Consider the following 20,640-nt stretch of genomic DNA (forward strand, 5'->3'; position numbering starts at 1 on the left):
TATTAGATTAATTAAATCAATACTTGAGACTTATAATAATGACAAATCTTATCGATAATTATTTCTATGTTATCTTTATCGTACTATAATATTGTATGTGACCTTTTATCTATATTATCTATTTATTTTCGACCTTTGTATTAAATAACCTATATTTTCATATTTTTTAATTCAATGGTAAATTTAATGCCAAGGTGGTTGCCCCAAATCAATGATTAATTTTTACAAAATATTAAATTATAACAGTGTAGTGCGATAATAGTCTTTTGTCAAACCCATTCAACATTATTGTTGTCGTATTTATATTATACCAAAAATAAACATTTTAAACGGCGCTTTGTATAGGCAATTTAGGGGCGTATTATTTATAATCATAATCATAATCATATAATATATTATTATAATATTATATATTTATATATATTGACTATTGATCTTAAAAATATTAGGAATTATAACCTTTAAAAAAAATTCTTTTAAATGTTGGTGATATCATTATATTATAATTACATTTCAATAAAAATTAAATATTTGACTTTAGTGTATACACATAGGTTGTAGTAATCCGTTTTTAATACAATATGATGGTATTGAAGGTGATGAACGATAATGGTAAATAATAAATTGAAAACTGATAGGTTTGAATTAAAATTGTTCAAGTTTAAAACATATCTAATGATATTATATATAATAAAAAATATTTTCCCAATCTCCCTCCCTTAACTCTTAATACTGAAAATAGTTTTGTAATATTTTAGTTCAACAAAAACTATGTAGAAAAATATTGATCCATAACACTATAAATATAGTCATAGGCTCGTAGCATCTCAAAAAAGTTTAAGACTGTATAGTTATGTACGAAATTATTTTAAATTACTACATAATAAATAAGTTTATAACATTAGAATGCTATTAGAATAGCTAGCAATATTAAATATTTTCATTTAATAACCATGATCCCTAATAATAATTTTCATTTACTTACATAATTGTTTTATTGTTATTGCTTTATTTGTATAATATATTATAAGTTCATATTATTTTCATGTTTGAAAATCAATCTAATGGGCAGTATATGGTTATTGGTTATCACTTATCAGGTACGTTCGATTATTGAGCATTAATTAGCATCGCTGTAGGTATATTATACATTTGCTTATTGCACTACCGCATACAACATGGCAGTGGATTTTTATCTAATAAATAATAAAAAAAAATACAATCGACTTGTAACGAAAATGTTACTATTTCTACTGATTCCGTTTACCACTACGGCTACTACCGCAATACTTTGTTAAGTGATTCTGAACCACACCGGTCGTCCGGTTTTGGCATTACATTCCGTTTGATTTACATGATATTAAAAATTATAAACATTAGTTTGTTTCACACTCCATAAACGTAATTAATTTTCGTTCATCCAAATGAATGATTCCGAAGTAAACATTTCGGCCTTCGATGTAAATGACAAAACACCGATACTAGGATCTCCATTAAACAAAAATGCAAGGTGAGTTGACAGGAATTTTTTTTTTACCTCCAGATTCGAGACAAGCTTAAATATTTTTTTTAAATAATTATCAATAAATGTATCATCAAATAAATGTTTGTTATTTTTCGATAATTGGTTGACATCATTAATTTTTACAACTAAATAATAATATTTTTAAAACACGAAGAATTTTCATTCATTTTAAACAACTAGCTATATTACTCGGCGTTATCCGAAGATTAATAGAACCGAGATGGGCAATCCACGTGTAGTGGATAAGTAACTTAATGTTATATGTGTAACCAAGAATTAAAAAAATATGTGGCTATGGTTTTAATATTATTAATAACGAGCACGACACTCTAAAAGTACTGTTATTTATTATTTTCTTTGAACCGTCAAAATCTGTCGAGTATTTTTTGATTCCTTAAGCCTCAGCCATATATTTTACCTTTTATATGACGTAATAGCTGTTACATTTAGCTTATATTCTAATGCTCTTAAAACCCGTCCGGGAACCTAAATAAAATTTGTGTATAATTTGGTGCCAATTAGTTAAAAACTGTAGATTTTTATATTATGCGTCATTTAGATTTACCCGACTAATAATATATGTAATATACATATTAACCGACTACCTTTTAATTATTATAATTTATTTATCTATCGTTTCCGTTTTGCTTCAGTTGAAATATTCTAAATTGATTATTGTTAAAATCGGTCGAAGATTTGTTTCAATATATAAACCTCATCTATACATTTTGCTTCATATATTATGTAATAACTGTTACTTAAAATTGCATTTACGTAAAATAGCTATATTTTCCTAAATTACAAAATATAATACAATAAAAAAAATTATGTACAATCGTGATGACTATTTTATTATCTGTAAATGACGGTAATGCTGTAAAAATAAAAAATGTATTCATTTTTCGTTAGCTAAAAGAAAATTCACGTGTGAGCTATGAGCCACCTATATGGGTTGAACAATTAAGTTACATACCTTCCCGAGTCTCAAGGAATATATTAATATAATCTTTATTGAAAACGATCTAATATTTTTAATCCTATAAAGGAAAAAGAAAGAAAAAAGAGAAAGAATGAAATATCCATTTTTAATACACCACTATTCCTTTCCAAAGTGATAGAAGCGAAAGTTCAACAGCCATTCACTAGTAAACACTAAACATTCTAGTTTTCATTTTTTTCTGTTATACCTCTGTACCATACATATTTTCCTTTTTGATTTACATATTTAATTAACATAAGTATTCTTCATTATTCCTTCGGGCCTCGACCATCTTATAACATTTCACAAACTCATTTATCTGTGATATGTCTCATATATTTTCAATTATTCATATATTTATATATCAGCATCGTCGCACTTCTAAACTGTTTAGTACTCACCTACGTCATTTATTTCGTATTTCTACTAAATTTATAAAAATTAAGCTCATGTCGTGTAAACAAAACCATGTATCTTTCTATAACAGTCCTTATAAACATAATTAATTTACGCCTACCGGGTTTATAGTTTAGTTTATTGGCTTACATCCAAAATTCTAAATAAAAACATAAACTATGAGTAACTTAGTAGTCTTGTTAAAGGTTGGTATTTGATTAACATTTTAATAAACTCATTTTTTTATTATACCATTATGAATAACTCTTCAGCAACATTATATTATATGACTACAGTATAACTTGCTAAAATAATTTAATTTGCTTTAAAATATGATGTATAAAGAATAAATTCAGTACAGCCGAATATAACAATCAACGTAATTGACGTATTTCAATAAAAACTAATGTAAAGGGTAATAATTAAATATGCTATTAATTTGTAACGTAAAATATTTTTACTAACGTATAGTACATTAAATACCACGGACTTGGTGCAAATTTTAAACCAATAGATTTTTAAACAATATAAATTCACGTGATATAAACTACATATAGAGCAAAATACACGTGGCTTATTTTAGATACATCTAAATGTCTTATCAGTTATGGGTCTGATAATTCTGATTTAGTACAAATTACAAATATACCTACTCAAATTGTATAGTCAACTATAGTATAATGACCAATAATTGATAACTCGATTGAATAATTTGTTTTAAATGATTAATTTTCTTTCTTGCATGCATTGAGAATGTTACAATATTTACAACTGCGTATAATGTTGGTTCTATTTCTTACAATTTTAAAATTACTGACTTACTCAATATCAATTATTAACTTGTTATAACCGTGATATCTCTGGTATTTTTTTAATGGACACTAATGAATTTAATGACACAAAAATTGAATTAAATAGTAACGTGTATAATATAACTTACTTATACATCCCGTTTACCAACTATTCAAAAAAAAGTAGCTCTATTATGTGCTTAGGTATATGGTTGAAGTTTGGTACGGTTTTAGGAGGGCAATATTATGTAGAAGTACAAAGTACAATGATTGTTTTCAATTAGCAGTATTAATAAATATTTTAATACATTATATCTATACATTGATAGCATCACATAGTGTTATAGTATTAGTTAAGAAGTCCTTATATTCTTATTCTTTAGCCGTGTTTTTTCAATGTGAATCGTACTTACATATTTTATTTATTCTAAATTTTCAAAGTGTTATTCACTATTTTTATATCATTGATTAAAATATGCTTATTAAAAAAACTGACTTATTCATATCATTATAACAATGTGATCAGTGTTTTATTTCAAATCCAAAACAAATATTAAAATTGGTTTGATTGGTTCTGTGAATTATCGCTATTTTTGTTGTAAACGAGAAGATATTTAGATGCATACAATTATTTTTACACCCTGAAAGACTTTTTTTGTTTCAGCTTATTACCTATTACAATCTTATAATTTATTCATAAATCTTCTCATCTTATATTATATTATCAGTTTTCAAAAAAGCTAATACCTAATTTAAACACTCAATTATTTGGTTATAATGTGTAGAACTTATTATCTTGCTTTTAATTTATTCTTTAATAATTTTATTATTATACACATTATTATACAGTAATAATAAATATTATGATTATACATTTTTTTTAATTTTTAAAATTTAATTTTACAGTGATTTATATCATGTTTCATATTATTAGTTTTATAATAATACAGTAATAGTTAGTTATTACACAATTTGTTTAATAATATTTGATTCTTAAAGAAAATTAAATTAAAAAGTTCGACTTATATCTAATGTACTTATATCTTAAATTGGCAATTTTAAAATGCATATAAACTGCTTCAAAATTAAAATATCAATAAAAACCTTCGTGACACCATGATTGATATTCTTACCTCCTTTACATTTTATAACTGGTCAATGATGTAAATCACTCTAATATTAAAATTATCAAAGTAAAATAAATTTTTCTAAATGTAAAATTTGCCAGAGAGACGGACTCAACAATTGTTAACCCATACGGATACGACATTCGTTTGATTGATAATTTAAGTACAAAAATGATTATTACATTGACGATAATAATAGTTATGCAATTAGGTATTCATACTATATATATCCACTCATTAATTTATATCACTAAATTATTAATAGTTTTTTATGTTTCATGCGTTATGCCGTTATATAGTTCTCATTGACTAGGTACTCTAGACTTTTGTTTGTGATAAATAATTATAATTTTATTATTATTTGTTACTGTATTTGATGTATTATACACTTATAGATAACGCGTTTAAAATTTAATTTGATCTTCTCATTAATAATTTCATAACCATTATATTAAGAAAACATCATATAAATTCTCAACGATTATAATTTATAACATTAAATTTGGATTTTCATATTATACTCAATAGCTAAAATTTAATTTTATATGAACGTATTATTACTATAGGAACACTTAAAAAAATAAATCGAATATATGTCTCAAGTTATTCATTGTGCATACCTATTTAAATAATAGATAAATAATAAAAAAGAGCTTTTTAATAATTGTAAATACATATTATAACTTTTTTAATTTAGATTTAGACAATAAATACATGATATCAAATTTTATTTCTTCTTCAATTTTAATTAGCTTTATCACTTAGTTTCTTCTGATAAATTTGAGATTGACCCGATTACTTGTTGATTATTTATTCCACCTGCAGGCACCTACGGAATTTTAAAAAATCATATCAGGTTCTATTTCCACTCCACGTATCATCGATTATTTTTTAACTAGATTAATTGGGTCTATAATTAGAATTATGAACAGTATTCACGGAGCATAAATATTTTATGGTTATTTAGAATCACTAATTATTCATTATTCAAATAAATGATTATTGCGATGAACTTTGTTTTCAAGAAATATTTTAATATTTACCCAAATTACCCGCTATTAGTTGTTGAAAAAATATTTCAAAATACACAACTAACTTGTGTCCGTTTATTTTTATTGAACTAAGGCTTAATGGTTAATGTTTAGACGTTTTATAATACAATTGTATGTATAACTTTACTAGTGTCGGAAATCGTCGACAACGCAAAACATTGCAATAGTGATCGAGAGTATAGAAAAATTCACAATACCAAACCAATTACCATTTATTAATCATTATACGTTGCGTAAATAATGAAAAATATATCAATATCATGTGAGTAAACTGCTAATTATTAGTAAACGAGAAAAATGATTCGTAGTTAATACTTTAATTGAAATATACCATCCACGTGGTGCTTATCACAATTTGCGGTGGTTTTACAGTAGAATAACAATCATTATTTTCAAACAGTGATACAACGTTAAAGTTATTGCATATGTTAAAATAAATGCGATGTTAATGTTGTGAGCACAACCCTTGTACTGAGTAGGTATAAGGTCTCTGGTTGTAACTTTGTAAGTGACCAACTAAATTAAACAATAATAGTTAAATTATATATTAATATTGAAACAGTCTATATTTAGTATTTACATTGATTATACTGACTAATATTTATTTCAATATGGGTACTGTTGCTCTATTTCTAATTTATCATTTATCTTAAAATTATAAATTTCCTATTACTAAAAGAAAATATATTACTTACCAAAAATATAGGTCTTATTCCCCCTCCAGCGAACAACTATTTTCCCGTAACCCACTGGATATTCTCAGGAATGTTACCGTTTTCCAGGAATTCTCTGAACTTTCAATCTCAAATAAGAACAGTTTAATAATACTCATCCCTGATCATTTTTGTATTATTTTGTATTTTTTTCTTATCAATCCATTATTTAAATTAGATACAAATATAAAATATATTATTAAACTTATATCAAACTATTATCAATTAATAGTTTTTCTGTAATTACAAAATCTAGATTTATATGTTAAATTGATACGTGGTCACCAATGAACCTTTTTTAATTTTTTAAATATAATCATAGTTCATTAGCGATTAATAATAATAATTCCTTAATTATTATTAATATTATTATAAAATCGTTATTTATTTGTTAAGTTTATTTTTATAGGAGGTTTCTGGTACTTTTTTATGTTTAAAACAAACTATAATATATTTATTGCTTATTTGGTCATATTATTTTATTAAAAACTGCTATTAGTATTAGACCTAATAAATCATCTTAAAAAATATATTGTTTTTTTTTTCAGATTACTGTCAAAACGATGTCTTATACTAGTTCTAGTTGGTGTCTTGTTATTATTCGCTGTTATAGTTGCGGCCATAGTCATATTTTCACAATACTATGATTCCAATACTAGAACCCCCGACCCAGAATTTCCGTTGCCACCGTCAAGTATGCCAATGGGCTTGTACCGAAAAGTCGGTGTCGTCTCAAACGGTGGACCGTGTGCACAAATCGGAGTGTAATACAAATCAATATAATATATATTTAATTTAAAATATACTCGTAGTAATAATTTGATTAACTTCAGTATTTTGATGACATAATCATTAAGAATATCATGTAAACGTTTAAAACCTGTGAAGTATTTTTTTTTTTTTTTAATATACAGTCGTGTATATTATTTATTTAAGGGTTAATAATATTTATTTTAATAATAATCTAATATACAGTAAAATATTCTAAAAAGTAAACTATTAATTTAATTTTTATCAATACAATTAAAATATAAATGTATATTATAATGTAAATAATTAATAACGAATATCATATATATTCTATTTTTATATTTAACATAATTTCTGTATTGATAATATTCATGAAAATTAGTGTAGGATATTAAAATATTTTAAATTGTCAGCTGCAATATATAATTTCAAAATTATGATAAAATTTTATTATTTTTCTAATATTTCAAACATTTTAGATATTTGTGATTAATAAATATTTGACAAGTGTTATAAATAAAAATTTTTCTTTTTTAACAGGGACGTTATATCGAAAGGTGGAAATGCCGTAGATGCCGCAATAGCCACAATTTTATGTGACGGCGTCTTATGTCCTCATCAAATGGGTGTCGGTGGAGGTTTTATAATGAGTTTCTACAATGCTACGACCAAAAAAATAATGTCGATCAATGCACGTGAAACAGCTCCAGCCGCAGCAACAACAAACATGTTTGTAAAAGATCCAAATAGTTCTATAAACGGTATGTATTACAAATATAAATATAAATAAGCTATATGTTTATTTATTTATTTTACAATATAAGCGTGTATGTAAACAATATTATATAAAATATACGTATTTTCTTTTATTAATATAGGTTCTAATTTGCATTGTTTTATAAAATATAAATATAAATATAAGTCATATTCATATAGACATTGAAATATTCAATATCTGTAATAAAAATTATTAATATTTATCTACTGCTGAATCTACCATGTACAACACTCTATGCTCTTTCAGTTTTAAGTAATCATGTTCTAAATCTATATCTGACATTTTTTTTTTTTAACATAAATAATTAATTTAATATTAAACTAAAGTCTTTACATTTCTTATTAGTGATATCGCTTTAATAACATAACTGACCTAATTTAAAAATTTAAATTCAAACAAAAGTTTATTTGTAAATAAGTATACTTGAATGATAATTGATAAGGTTTGCGAAAATGTACTTATATCGCTTATCAATAAGGTCAATGAGCATGTATAAGCATACATGGGTTTCAGCTATTAGTTTTGAAAATATTAATGCGTGTATAAAAGTACATAGGTGATTATAAATATTCTTCAATTTTTATTATTTTTGATATGAAAATTTTCAGGAGGTTTGGCTGTTGGAGTTTTAGGAGCATTTAAAGGTTATTCAGAAATTTATAAATTATACGGTGGTGGAGTTCCATGGGAATCACTTTTTGAACCAACAATAAAATTATGTGAAGAAGGCATAAAAATCAGTAAACATCTAGAAATAAGTTTGAAGGATGATGTAGAAGTTATAAAAGCTGATCCTATGCTTAGGTATGATATATTATAGGAATATTCATCTATATTCTAAATTAATATTTATAATAGATACCTAAAAAATATGGTTTATACAATTTTAAGACATTTTTTTATGAATTGAACAATGCATATTACTATAAAAGCTTAAAGTTAATTTATTTTATTCGTTAATTGTTTATAGAGAAACATTTTTTGATGAAAGTACTGGACGTTCAAAGAAAATTGGAGAAATTTACACGTTACCAAAATTGGCAGAAACATTAAGAATCGTAGCAAAAGAAGGGGTAGATGCCATTTATAATGGATCATTAACATCAAAAATAGTAGACGATTTAAAAGAAGTAAATGGTATTATTACAAAAGAAGATTTAGCAAATTATTAGTAAGTATACATTTTTTAAATCAAATGCTCTGTAAGTGTTGTGTGGTATTATTCAAAAATATCAACATTTATTTGTAACATAAGTACCTATGGCTAAATAAATCAATTTTGATTTTCGATATTATTATTTCCATATAAATATTTTATTTAAATTGTGAATTATTATTTATTACAATTCATTCGTAATATCCTAAATTACAAATCAATAAAAATAAATATTATAATATTATATTTACAGTGTTGAAATCGAAGAAGCTTTTGCCGTAAAATTAAAGAGCGGATATACGATACACGCAGGGCCACCTCCTGGTTCTGGTATAATATTAGCATTTATTCTCCGTATATTGGACGGAATTTTACCAGCGCCCAATGCTGGCTTAGACGCACACCGATTGGTGGAGGCGTTCAAATTTGGATACGGTGAAAGAACCCATTTAGGAGATCATAAATTCGTAAACGTGTCTCAAGTAGGTTTTATTTTGCAGACACTTAAAACGTGTAATACTAATATATACCTAATACATGTGAATAAATTGCATTTTTCAGATTTACGATAAAGTGAAATCGGACAGTTACATAAAAAGTATACAAAGTAAAATGTCTGATAATTTTACTTCGGGAGACCCTAAATACTATGGAGCCGACTTTTATATGCCAAATAATCATGGAACCGCCAACTTGGCTGTAATCGATTCAATGGGAAACGTTGTCGTGTGCACTAATACAATCAATACACAGTGAATATAGATTTCTTAATTTCCCAAAATTGGTAGTGCATTGAATGACAATACTTATTAACACGTCACCTTTGTATTTGTTTTAGCTTCGGCAGTGGCTTCATGTCTCCAAACACCGGTATTATTTTTAATAACCAAATGAATGATTTCTCGACACCGGGAGTCTCCAACCATTATGGAATCCCATCTTCGCCGTCTAATTTCATAAAACCGGGCAAACGACCAATGTCTTCCATGTGTCCAACTATATTTACCGACGAAAATGGTGATTTCGTTCTCGCGGCAGGAGCGGCAGGAGGTTCGAAAATCACTCTTGCTACTTCCTATGTAAGATTTCTTTGATTCATTAATTTGATTTTGAAATGTTTGGTTATCAATTTATATTGTGTTCTTGCTATACTTATAATGCAGAGTGATTTTTTTAACAGTAAACACTTATTATCTAAATTTGTATAACATTTGTTGGAATTATACAAAAGTTACTTTAAATCGACATTTTTATTTTTATTTAATAATATATGCGTTAGTTTAAATGTTAATTGATTTCAATATGATACAAAAAAAATTTATACAAAATGTTAATACTATATTTTAAGATAATAATAATGTTAACTGTTAAAAAATTACTCAATATTTTATACGATATATAATCCAAACGGTTTTTGAAGAATATAATATTGATCATCTCAAATCCATGGCTTATTAATTATCATTATAATTAAATATAAAAAAAAACCAATACTAATATAGAATTAGTATGATCACCGAAATAATAAACAAAACCATTTTATTTCCAGGCATCCGCTCTAAAACTGTGGTACAATAAAACACTGAAAGAAGTAATAGATAAACCTAGAATTTATCACCAGCTTATGCCTATGCAAGTTCAATATGAATACGGAACGACTAAGGTATAGAATATAAATATGATAGATATATTTCAAAAATGATATTCTATTATTGAAATCTTGTTTTCCTTTTTTTTTTCTTTACAGGATGTTGTACAAAAACTTAAAGATATTGGTCATACTGTAATGAGATTGAAAGATAATGGAGGTTCAGGTGGTTCAGCAGCATCAGCTATTGCCAGGACTCCGTCAGGAATGATCGAGGTTATGCCAGATTTCCGTCGAAAAGGAAATTCGTCTGGATATTAATAAAGTCATATTAATTTATTGTTCCAATCATGATAATGAATGATTAAAATTATTTTTTAATTTACTATTTGATCAAAGTCATGTGAAATTTACAAAATATTACTCATTATTATAAATTAATTGTACGTGTATAATATTATATATTATACATTATATATAATTTAACTACTATTTATAATTGCAAATAATCACAATAACTTATAACTATTTCTTATTTCCACGAATAATACAAATAATTGTTTTCTAAAGTCTTATGCGATGTACCACAAGATTGTATATTTTAAGAAGAAATAAGTTTACGGAAAATTTCAAATTTATTTCACTATTAGTCAAATATAAACAAACACTGAAACAACTATATAGTTGGTTTGTTTGAATAGTTGAATTAAAATATTTAATTATAAAGTTATAACTATGTATAAATAGCCATGTGGGCATGTGACAAATTATATATATTTTTTAAGCTTAGTAGGTATAAAAAATGATTGAAAAGCTGACTTTTTTAAAAATGTCTGTGTATCGAAATTTGAATGATTAGTTTTTGAGTTATTTATTTTTGTTTACTAAGGATAAATATAACAACTATAATATATTCAAAAGATACTGTGGCTATGAATATAATATGAAAAATAATATTTATTTATATTACAATTTTATAATTTGTAAAAAGTACTAAATTAAAACATAGCGTAGGTATTAATTCTATTTATCACTCGTAAAACTAATATAGTTACAGCATATTATCCTTAGCATATAAATATTTAAATAACTTAAAAATCACTCGTTCAAATTTTAATTTAAATACATTAACAATTTTAAAAACTACCATCTACTTAAAAATATACAGTAAAAATGATTGGTTCTTATTAGACAAAAATAAGTGTCTATTTCTACGAAACAATCATTATTAAATGGCTTGATAAAATGTGAACAGTTAAAATACAGTCCTACATTTCGCATTTCAAAAATAATTATTTGAATAAATTAATAATTAAAAAAAAAACATAAAAATAATCATGTTTGGTGAAACTCCCTGTAAAATATTGTCACTTCGTATGCCAATAACATAAGATTAGTACATACTTATAAGATGTGTTAATGGTATATAGAAAATAAAATTTCGTCGAAAATCAACAAATATCACACTATTCTTATACTGATGAACTGCAACTGTGGCTAAGGGCTATTGTTTTTGCTCAACAACACATATGCGCATTGCACATTGCGTCAACATAGTTTTTAAGATTTCGCATAATTTACACACCTGAAGCAATACTGCAAGTATATATTATTAATCTAAATTCTAAATATCTAGATGTTATATCCATAATTTATTATTACAACATAATAGTACATACTAAAGTCATAAATAATTTATTATACAATTTTACACCACATTTTTTTAATCGTACGCATATAAACAACGGAAAAACATTAACATAATATTGAAAATAATATAATTTAAAATTAAATATCCGGTAATTAAATTGTATAAAACACCTACGAATTCCCCGTAGGTCATCTATCGCACGAACGCTAATCATTATTTTTTTAGAAATCTTATGATAAGCACATATATACAACTATAATGTATTATATCCTTATAATATGTTATATAAAACCTACGTGTTTATGATTTCTATAGATTATTATTAAAATACTAATCAACTGCTATTACAGTAAACATTACATTTACCTACAACCAAAACGCATGATATTATGTGCTTAATGCCTTAATACGTCGGAAATATATAGTAATCAAAAACGCGAATTTAATGTATTTACAAGTTTTTCTCTACAGCTTTATAGGAAGAAATAAGTTTGATCGAGTTTGATTTTACTTTATAAGAACCTACTACGCTACACATAATAATCGTATGTTATACGAAGTCCACCATTTTCCTTACAGCCATATTGACGACGACTAACCTAAACTCGTTTATAACAATTATATTGTGTTTTTATTATAATGAACGAAAAAATTATGCACATTTTGATCGTCGAACACGCATTGAAAAATCAATTACAGAGGATCACAAACAATTTTTTTATTATTTCATCACTTTATTAGTTTATTACGCAGTACCTTGTTAATACAGAACCATTTTTCTCTGTTAAACGTATTTAGTTGTTCTTAATTATTATACTCGCGCTGCGTGTAATTGTAAATACATATTACGATGTCTCTTAAATTTTACTCCGTGTAATTATGTTATTAATCATAATTCAAAATTACCTAATATCATATAATATTTTTATTTCGATACGTCAATTAATAAATAAATAAATCATACTTTGCGAGTAAGTAAAGTTAGGTTAGGTAAGATCAAAATAAAAATCAACTATAGTTTTTGATATAGCTTATTTAAAAACAAAGAACAAAATCAGCGATATTTCTTCCACTACATTTATATTAACCATTATCAATTTAATACTATTTTAAAGTTAATATATATACTTATACTTATCTATTTAATACTTGTGTTTATAACTGTCTAAAAATCAAAACCCTACTTAAGAGAACGACTACCGTAATCTATGTTCACACTGCAGTTTCATACATATACACAAAATAAAAAGTTCACAACAAATTAATTAGAAAGTTATTTTAGAGCTGAAACACTTTTTTATAAAATACAGTTTATGAAAACAAGAGTAGATATTATTCCATAAGGTATTTTCTAAAAATTACATAATTAAGAACGTTTTAATTTTAATAGTTTTATAATATTGTTTACTTTTGAGTTTTAACCTAGACAAACAGAGATATATACTATACCTACCTACCTATACTTACCTCTATATCAGATACATATATCTACATCAGAAAAATAAATATACATGATGATGTTAAAACACTCAAACAAATTATGCGAACAAACCTCAGGCCTCAGCATTTCCACCGCTGATAACTTATAAATGTAAAAGTATAAACTATATGAAGGCAGTATTCACTGAATTAAACACAATCTTATACAACTACAATCAGGTATTTTTAAGCGTTTTAGTTTATATAATTGCAGTAGAAATAGTAGGTACTATAGGTAGTCATATTTATGCAGTTTGAGCTGAAAATTTTTTACATAAGAATCCCATTAATATTGAATTCTAAAAAATTAAATAATACAGTTGCCTTAGCTAATGTTCTAAGAAATAATAAATGATTAGTAAGATAATATTTTCCGGATATATATACCAATAAGCCGGTATTAAAAAACAAATAAATACAATTCAACTCAATGGTTTTACTGTACAGCTTACATATTATATTTTATATATAACATTAAAAACGAAAGCTAGTAATATTAATGTAGTGATACCTATATAATATAACACGTTTTAAAATGTTTATCTATATTAAAGCTAATAAAAATAATACAAATCAATGAAGACAAATCTTAGTACTTTTTTTTTTTTATCGCACAATAAAACTTATAATATTATGCATACCATATATTAATATTATATCTATACCATTAATAACAGTTTGATATCCACTTTCGTTTATTTGGACGTAGTTCATGTTCCATGTGTCCAACAGTTATGTTATAATATTTACAGATTGAGTGTATATATTATTATACGCGATGTTAAATCGCCATTTATTTGTTTAAATATAATTTAATAGTATATTAACTTAGAATGAATTATTATAATAACTAAAACAGATAGTGTAATAATTGAGATAAGCTTGTACCTATATGCATACAAGTTCCTAGATATATACATATATATAATTTGCTTTTAATGAAATTCTTACACAATTGAAATTCTAACACACAATTCATAAACATACAGGTATATATTTTAAATTATAAATTATATATTATATTATCTTAAATTAAATTAACATCAATCATATAATTAGGTTGGGTATATTTAAATTTACATTTATACATATCGTTATTTTATAATTTAATCGATATACACATTTTCTTCAAGGTTATTAGTTATTTTACTGATTGATTTTTTACACGATTTTTATTCATATTATCATTGCTACTAGAAGAATAAAACTTATACAAACCTTTACATCGTTTTCAAAATTATTAAGTACTTACCTATTGCTTTTGCCGTGTAATAAGGGAAATTTAGTGTTAGTGTAAAGTGGTTGTATGCACTTTCCTATCCTCTTATCTATTATTTATTTTACATTATGCATGTTGCATGTATATTTTTATGGAAGTTGTTAGAATTTATTTAATTTATAAGTAGACAAAATATTTGTTTGACTTAATAATTCATCTGTTAGGTATATTAATGGAAGGAAGTAGGGTCGTTACTTTTATAATATATTTTTGGGCAATATGAATTATAGAGTTATCTATTTTGTTCGTATTATATTTAATAATATACAACTGGAAAATATTTTTATTTTATTTGATGCAACTATGTAGATTGGTCGTAAAGACAATTTATTGAGTAATACATTTCAAAAACTTGTTTTAATACTTACGTGTGTCCGTATATTATTTAAAGAAAACAAATTAATTATAACAAACGAGGAACTATTATTATACTTATAATAAATATAGCGTGTTAAAATGTTTAATATAATTTGATTTTTGATGCAGAGACTATAAATCTATTATTGTTCAAGACAAAAATAAAAAATAAAAATAATTTTTACATAATCTTATTGAAACATTATTTTTCAATTAAAAACTAAAATAAGCGTATTATAGTATTATACCTATACATTTTATAACTTATACAGTTTATTAGAATAATCTAAGTAAGAAGTACCTTCGTTTTTTTGTAAAATGTATTGTACCACGTCACCAACGAGTCTCTTATTCAAATTAACCATAATATTATTGTATTTATAATATGTCCCGGAGATCTTTGTCAACGATTCACCTATAGGTTCTTATTGTTTTCGAGAAATCTTTATCTGCTCGATGACGTCTTTTTTGGCACGTTCTGTGTTTGAAATATGCAGGTGAAAGTGTTTTAGTGAAACTGAAATTTATATTGTATTCTATAAATTAAAATAGTCGTTGATATTCGGTAGACGATATTATATTTACAGTTAAACTGCATTGACTCTCAATTAGCAATTACATGACATTTTTACGATAGGTGGTTAATTAACGCGTGTGATTGCATAACGCTAAGACAGGAAATACATCTTTGCAGTACTCAATACATTGTTCATTTATCTATGTGCAAAAATAATATACTTCTTCGTGAAGTTATTAATTTGAATAAGATTAATGAATCCACATGAACGATATTTCAAAGGTACCTTTAGATACTACAGAGTTTTAGTTTTAAAATTGTAAATGAAAAGAATTTAAAACAACAATACAGAATAATAATATTAAAAAATAATTAATAGTTAAATATTTACTATACATAAAAATATTTGAAGGAATGAAAACACTAGATGTACGACTAAAAAATAATATACCTACAATTAAATCAATGTAACAAAAATTAAATAAGTACATTTAAATAGAAAATCATCATAACTTGTTTTATTAGCATTAAAAATGAAAATATAATACAATAATTCGTGTTGTATAAAATCCTTAAAATAATCATTTTTTAGAACAATTCAACCTAAATGAATAGTTTATTCTTTTCATTTTATTTATTATTATCTATTTATTTCATTAATTAATTGATTTAATTGTACAATGTTACAACAATATCACATAAAAAAATTAAAGACTATCGTCGTTATAGTTATAATTTAAATTTTTAAGCTAGCCGGTTGGTCTTCGTGGTTTCATAGGAAAATATCTTGAAGTACATAGTTTAAGCCTTATAAACACCTGCAAATATATTTCTTTGAAACAATTTATATAAAAATACAAATTCATTTTTTTTCAATTCATTAAACAACCAATAAATATTGAAGTATAAATTATTATTACAAAAATTAATATTTCAGATAACTAATCTTTATTTATTATTAATTAATATTACATTTAAATAATACAAATATCCAACAATTTAATAAATTTCTTATTAACTGTTGCTAGTTATAATCGTATACTCGTGTATCTCTATTCTCATTACTATAGTAATGTTATGTAAACCTGTGTTCTAATTATAATAGTTATAAATAATATACTTTTAATATATATATTTATCATAATAAGTGTTCTTAAACGAGTTTTCGTAATAGCATTAATTAAGAGTAGAGTACATATTTACAATAATAACAATAATTACGGTATATTATTATTATACTATAGTAGACAATCATTTATTACTCCATTACACTATCCGAGTAACTACAAAATAATAGTTAATGTTTAAGCATGACTCTTAAGAATACGAATCGTGTTTTTGGTCCCAACAAATTCATAAAAATATAATTATACATAGTTATGTTATGCTGTGAAATGAAACACATAAGTACATAACAGATAACATAAAACCTGTCTAAACGGAGATTGAATATTATTTGTTAAAACCGTTATTGACATAGTTGAAAAATAAATAAATAAAACATCTAAATATTGATCAAAATTAAACGATTTTGGTAATAAGTTAGGATACACAATATTTTTTTACGTTTTTGAAAATAATCGGTTGTGATTCAATTCAATTTAATTTTAAGTTTAGATTCAAAAAAACTTATTTTACGTTATATATTGTCAAATGCAAATTTTGAAAATGTATCACCAAAAAAATAAAAAAATAATAATAAGTCATGGAAAATAATTTTAAATTAAATTTAAATTGATTTATTTATGCAGACATTCAATTGTATTTTCTTATGTAGCGTACCTAATTAAAAATAACCTTATATTTTACTCTAATAAAACAATAAAATTATAAAATATTATAATAAAGAAGACATGATTTTTCTTTTTATTTACTGTTTAAAACCTATACCATTTTAAATACTTACTTCTAGTATTTAGCATAAGACAATATAGAATATTTTTAGAGATGGTAAGGTTAAACAAATGCACGTCATACACTATTTTATATATAAAAACTAAAAAAAAAAACAGAAGAAACTAAAATCAACACGATTACTACATCTTTTTTACGAATAATTAATATTATTGATAATAATTTTTAATTAACAAGTAATTGTAATAACTCTACATAAAAATCTACAATAAATATAAAAAAATCAGTACATTTTAAAAATCACAATAATAATAATAATTACATCATAATATAATAATATTATCAAGGCTCAAAATTCATTGTGTCGACATTGACACAACACAACACAACTGTTATATCGAGCCATCGAACCAATTAAAAGGCGTCAAAATAACATTATAACTAAAGTACACCCCCGGCCAAAATCAGCCTTGGTGTTCGCTCACATATGTAACATGTATAATATATAAGTATAATAAAAAAAAAAAATTTTTATAATAGATGATCTGAGATCAATCCATTTTTACTGACAGACCAGCCAACATCATAATAAAACAAAGTGCGTATGTGACTACCGTCACTTTGTTCTGCTCTATATTTGGACCTTCTTCCAACAATTCTTCATTGGTTTTCTTCGCCGAACTCGACCTCCACCTCCACAGCTTCTTTAAAAATCTAAAACCAAATAAAACATAATGCATATCTATACGTTGCATATTATATTGTATACGCTATACACGTTCGATCAATAAAATATTAAAAACATTATTCTAAAAGTTATAATATTGCTCGTTTATACGTATTATACAAATAGATATACACACGGATTAAAATAAGCGTGAACAAACGGAAGTACCTACTGGTTTTAGTTTTTAAACATATATATTTATATATATATAGTCAGAGACAATGTTAAATATCTACATGAGGAAACTAGAATGATTTTTTTCATCCTATCAGATCACATTGTTCTCTACTTCTATATAGACATAATGAAATCTTAAGCCATGTAAGATACCCGAGCCACAAATATTAAAGTTAGATTGATGTTAGTTTTATTTTTTATCTTTAATTACATTTAGTGCTATCAAATAACAATGTATAAATAGCTGTAAGTGAATAATATACAAAAAATTAAAAATAATAATAATAATATACATATATTATGTAGCCTTCTATGTATCAATGCAGGAAACCTTATATAGTTTGATCTACTCCAATAGTTTTATTTTTTTTAATGTTTGCAACAAATAATAATAATTTACCATATTATAAACTTAAAAAAAATATACATTACATACTACGTATATATTTTAATAAATAATAATATTACAAAAAAAAAAAATGATCTTTTGAACTCAAGATAACTTGTACGTTAAACATGTATATAATAGTATAATATTATGAGTGAGAAAATGTGGTCAACCGCATAATACACTGCACCACTAATTATCAATATCATATAAACCCAATACACAATATTTCTACGGTGCATTGTAACTATGTCCAATTCAAGGCTAATAAATGTTCGTACGTCGATTTTTCATGTTCAAGGATAACGTAGGAAGTATAGTTTAATACTATGACAATGACGTTGATGGGACAGTTGACTAAATTCATATACATAAAGTACCTAATACTGTATCGAGAACCTCAAACTGAATACATTACATGTGAATTTTACAGCATTAAATTATTCATACAAACTCGTTAAATTACAAATTACAATTTTTCTTATACTGATCATTTATTCTTTTATTACAAAATTCTGACCACAAACAATCATTTTTTACAAGACAAACTACAATATCTGAAGTAAATATTGTATAGGTACATATTTTATCATGACAATTAAAGCTATTATAATTAGATAGCTATTTGAATTTACATTATTATAATAGTTATTTTGTGTTGATTTTTTAAGAAAAGCTTGAAACAATTTTAATTTCGTTTAATAATGAATGTACGAAACAAATCAAATAAAAACACGATTTGTACGGATAATAAATCTGTATTTCAAGAGCTTGAACTTATACTGTTACATAATAATGTATTTCATAACGTGTCATGAAAAAAAATTGAAAAAAAATCATATCAAATATCAACCTATATCTGTTATAGTTATTAGTAATAAATGATTACAGCATATTATTATTATTATTATGGTATACATTTAAATATTATTTTTGGTTATAGGTTTTGTATACGAAAAAAAAAATGGCTTACGATCTTTCTAATTAATAATTATAATAAATTATGATAGTTGTATTACTATGATGTTGTATAAAATTAGTTAATGTTGTTAAATATAATCAGTGTCGTGTAAAGGGAGGAGGTGAAAAACAGAGCATTGCACTGTGCAAACATTATTTTTAAGCGAACCGTGTATAAACAATTTGTTCAAATTCAATTTGATTGAAGAATTACATCAATATTATGGTTCCGCCAGTTCCAACTGTGGGCATTTTCCTACTATTGTCATATTATCATAAATAAAGAAAGCGTTATTTTTTTGTTTCCGGGTACCATTAAACGGTGTAACAAGACACTGGATATAAATATAAATGATCAATTTGTGCGATTTATAGAAAAAAAAACAAATTATTAAA

At 24.7% G+C, this 20,640-nt stretch overlaps 1 protein-coding gene across 1 annotated transcript; it reads left to right on the plus strand.

Moving 5' to 3' along the window:
- Positions 1 to 1,216: 1,216 nt before the first annotated feature.
- LOC132921446 (scoloptoxin SSD14-like) lies at positions 1,217 to 11,243 on the plus strand. The gene is made up of 10 exons (XM_060984484.1): positions 1,217 to 1,510; positions 7,132 to 7,347; positions 7,874 to 8,094; positions 8,720 to 8,915; positions 9,082 to 9,282; positions 9,521 to 9,749; positions 9,829 to 10,019; positions 10,106 to 10,346; positions 10,817 to 10,930; positions 11,015 to 11,243. Exons 1-10 carry the CDS (start codon positions 1,425 to 1,427, stop codon positions 11,174 to 11,176), a joined length of 1,857 nt encoding a protein of 618 aa, XP_060840467.1. The 5' UTR covers positions 1,217 to 1,424; the 3' UTR covers positions 11,177 to 11,243.
- The last annotated feature ends 9,397 nt before the right edge of the window (positions 11,244 to 20,640 follow it).

The sequence above is a fragment of the Rhopalosiphum padi genome, chromosome 2 (assembly GCF_020882245.1).
Source record: "Rhopalosiphum padi isolate XX-2018 chromosome 2, ASM2088224v1, whole genome shotgun sequence".
Lineage (NCBI taxonomy): Eukaryota > Metazoa > Arthropoda > Insecta > Hemiptera > Aphididae > Rhopalosiphum > Rhopalosiphum padi.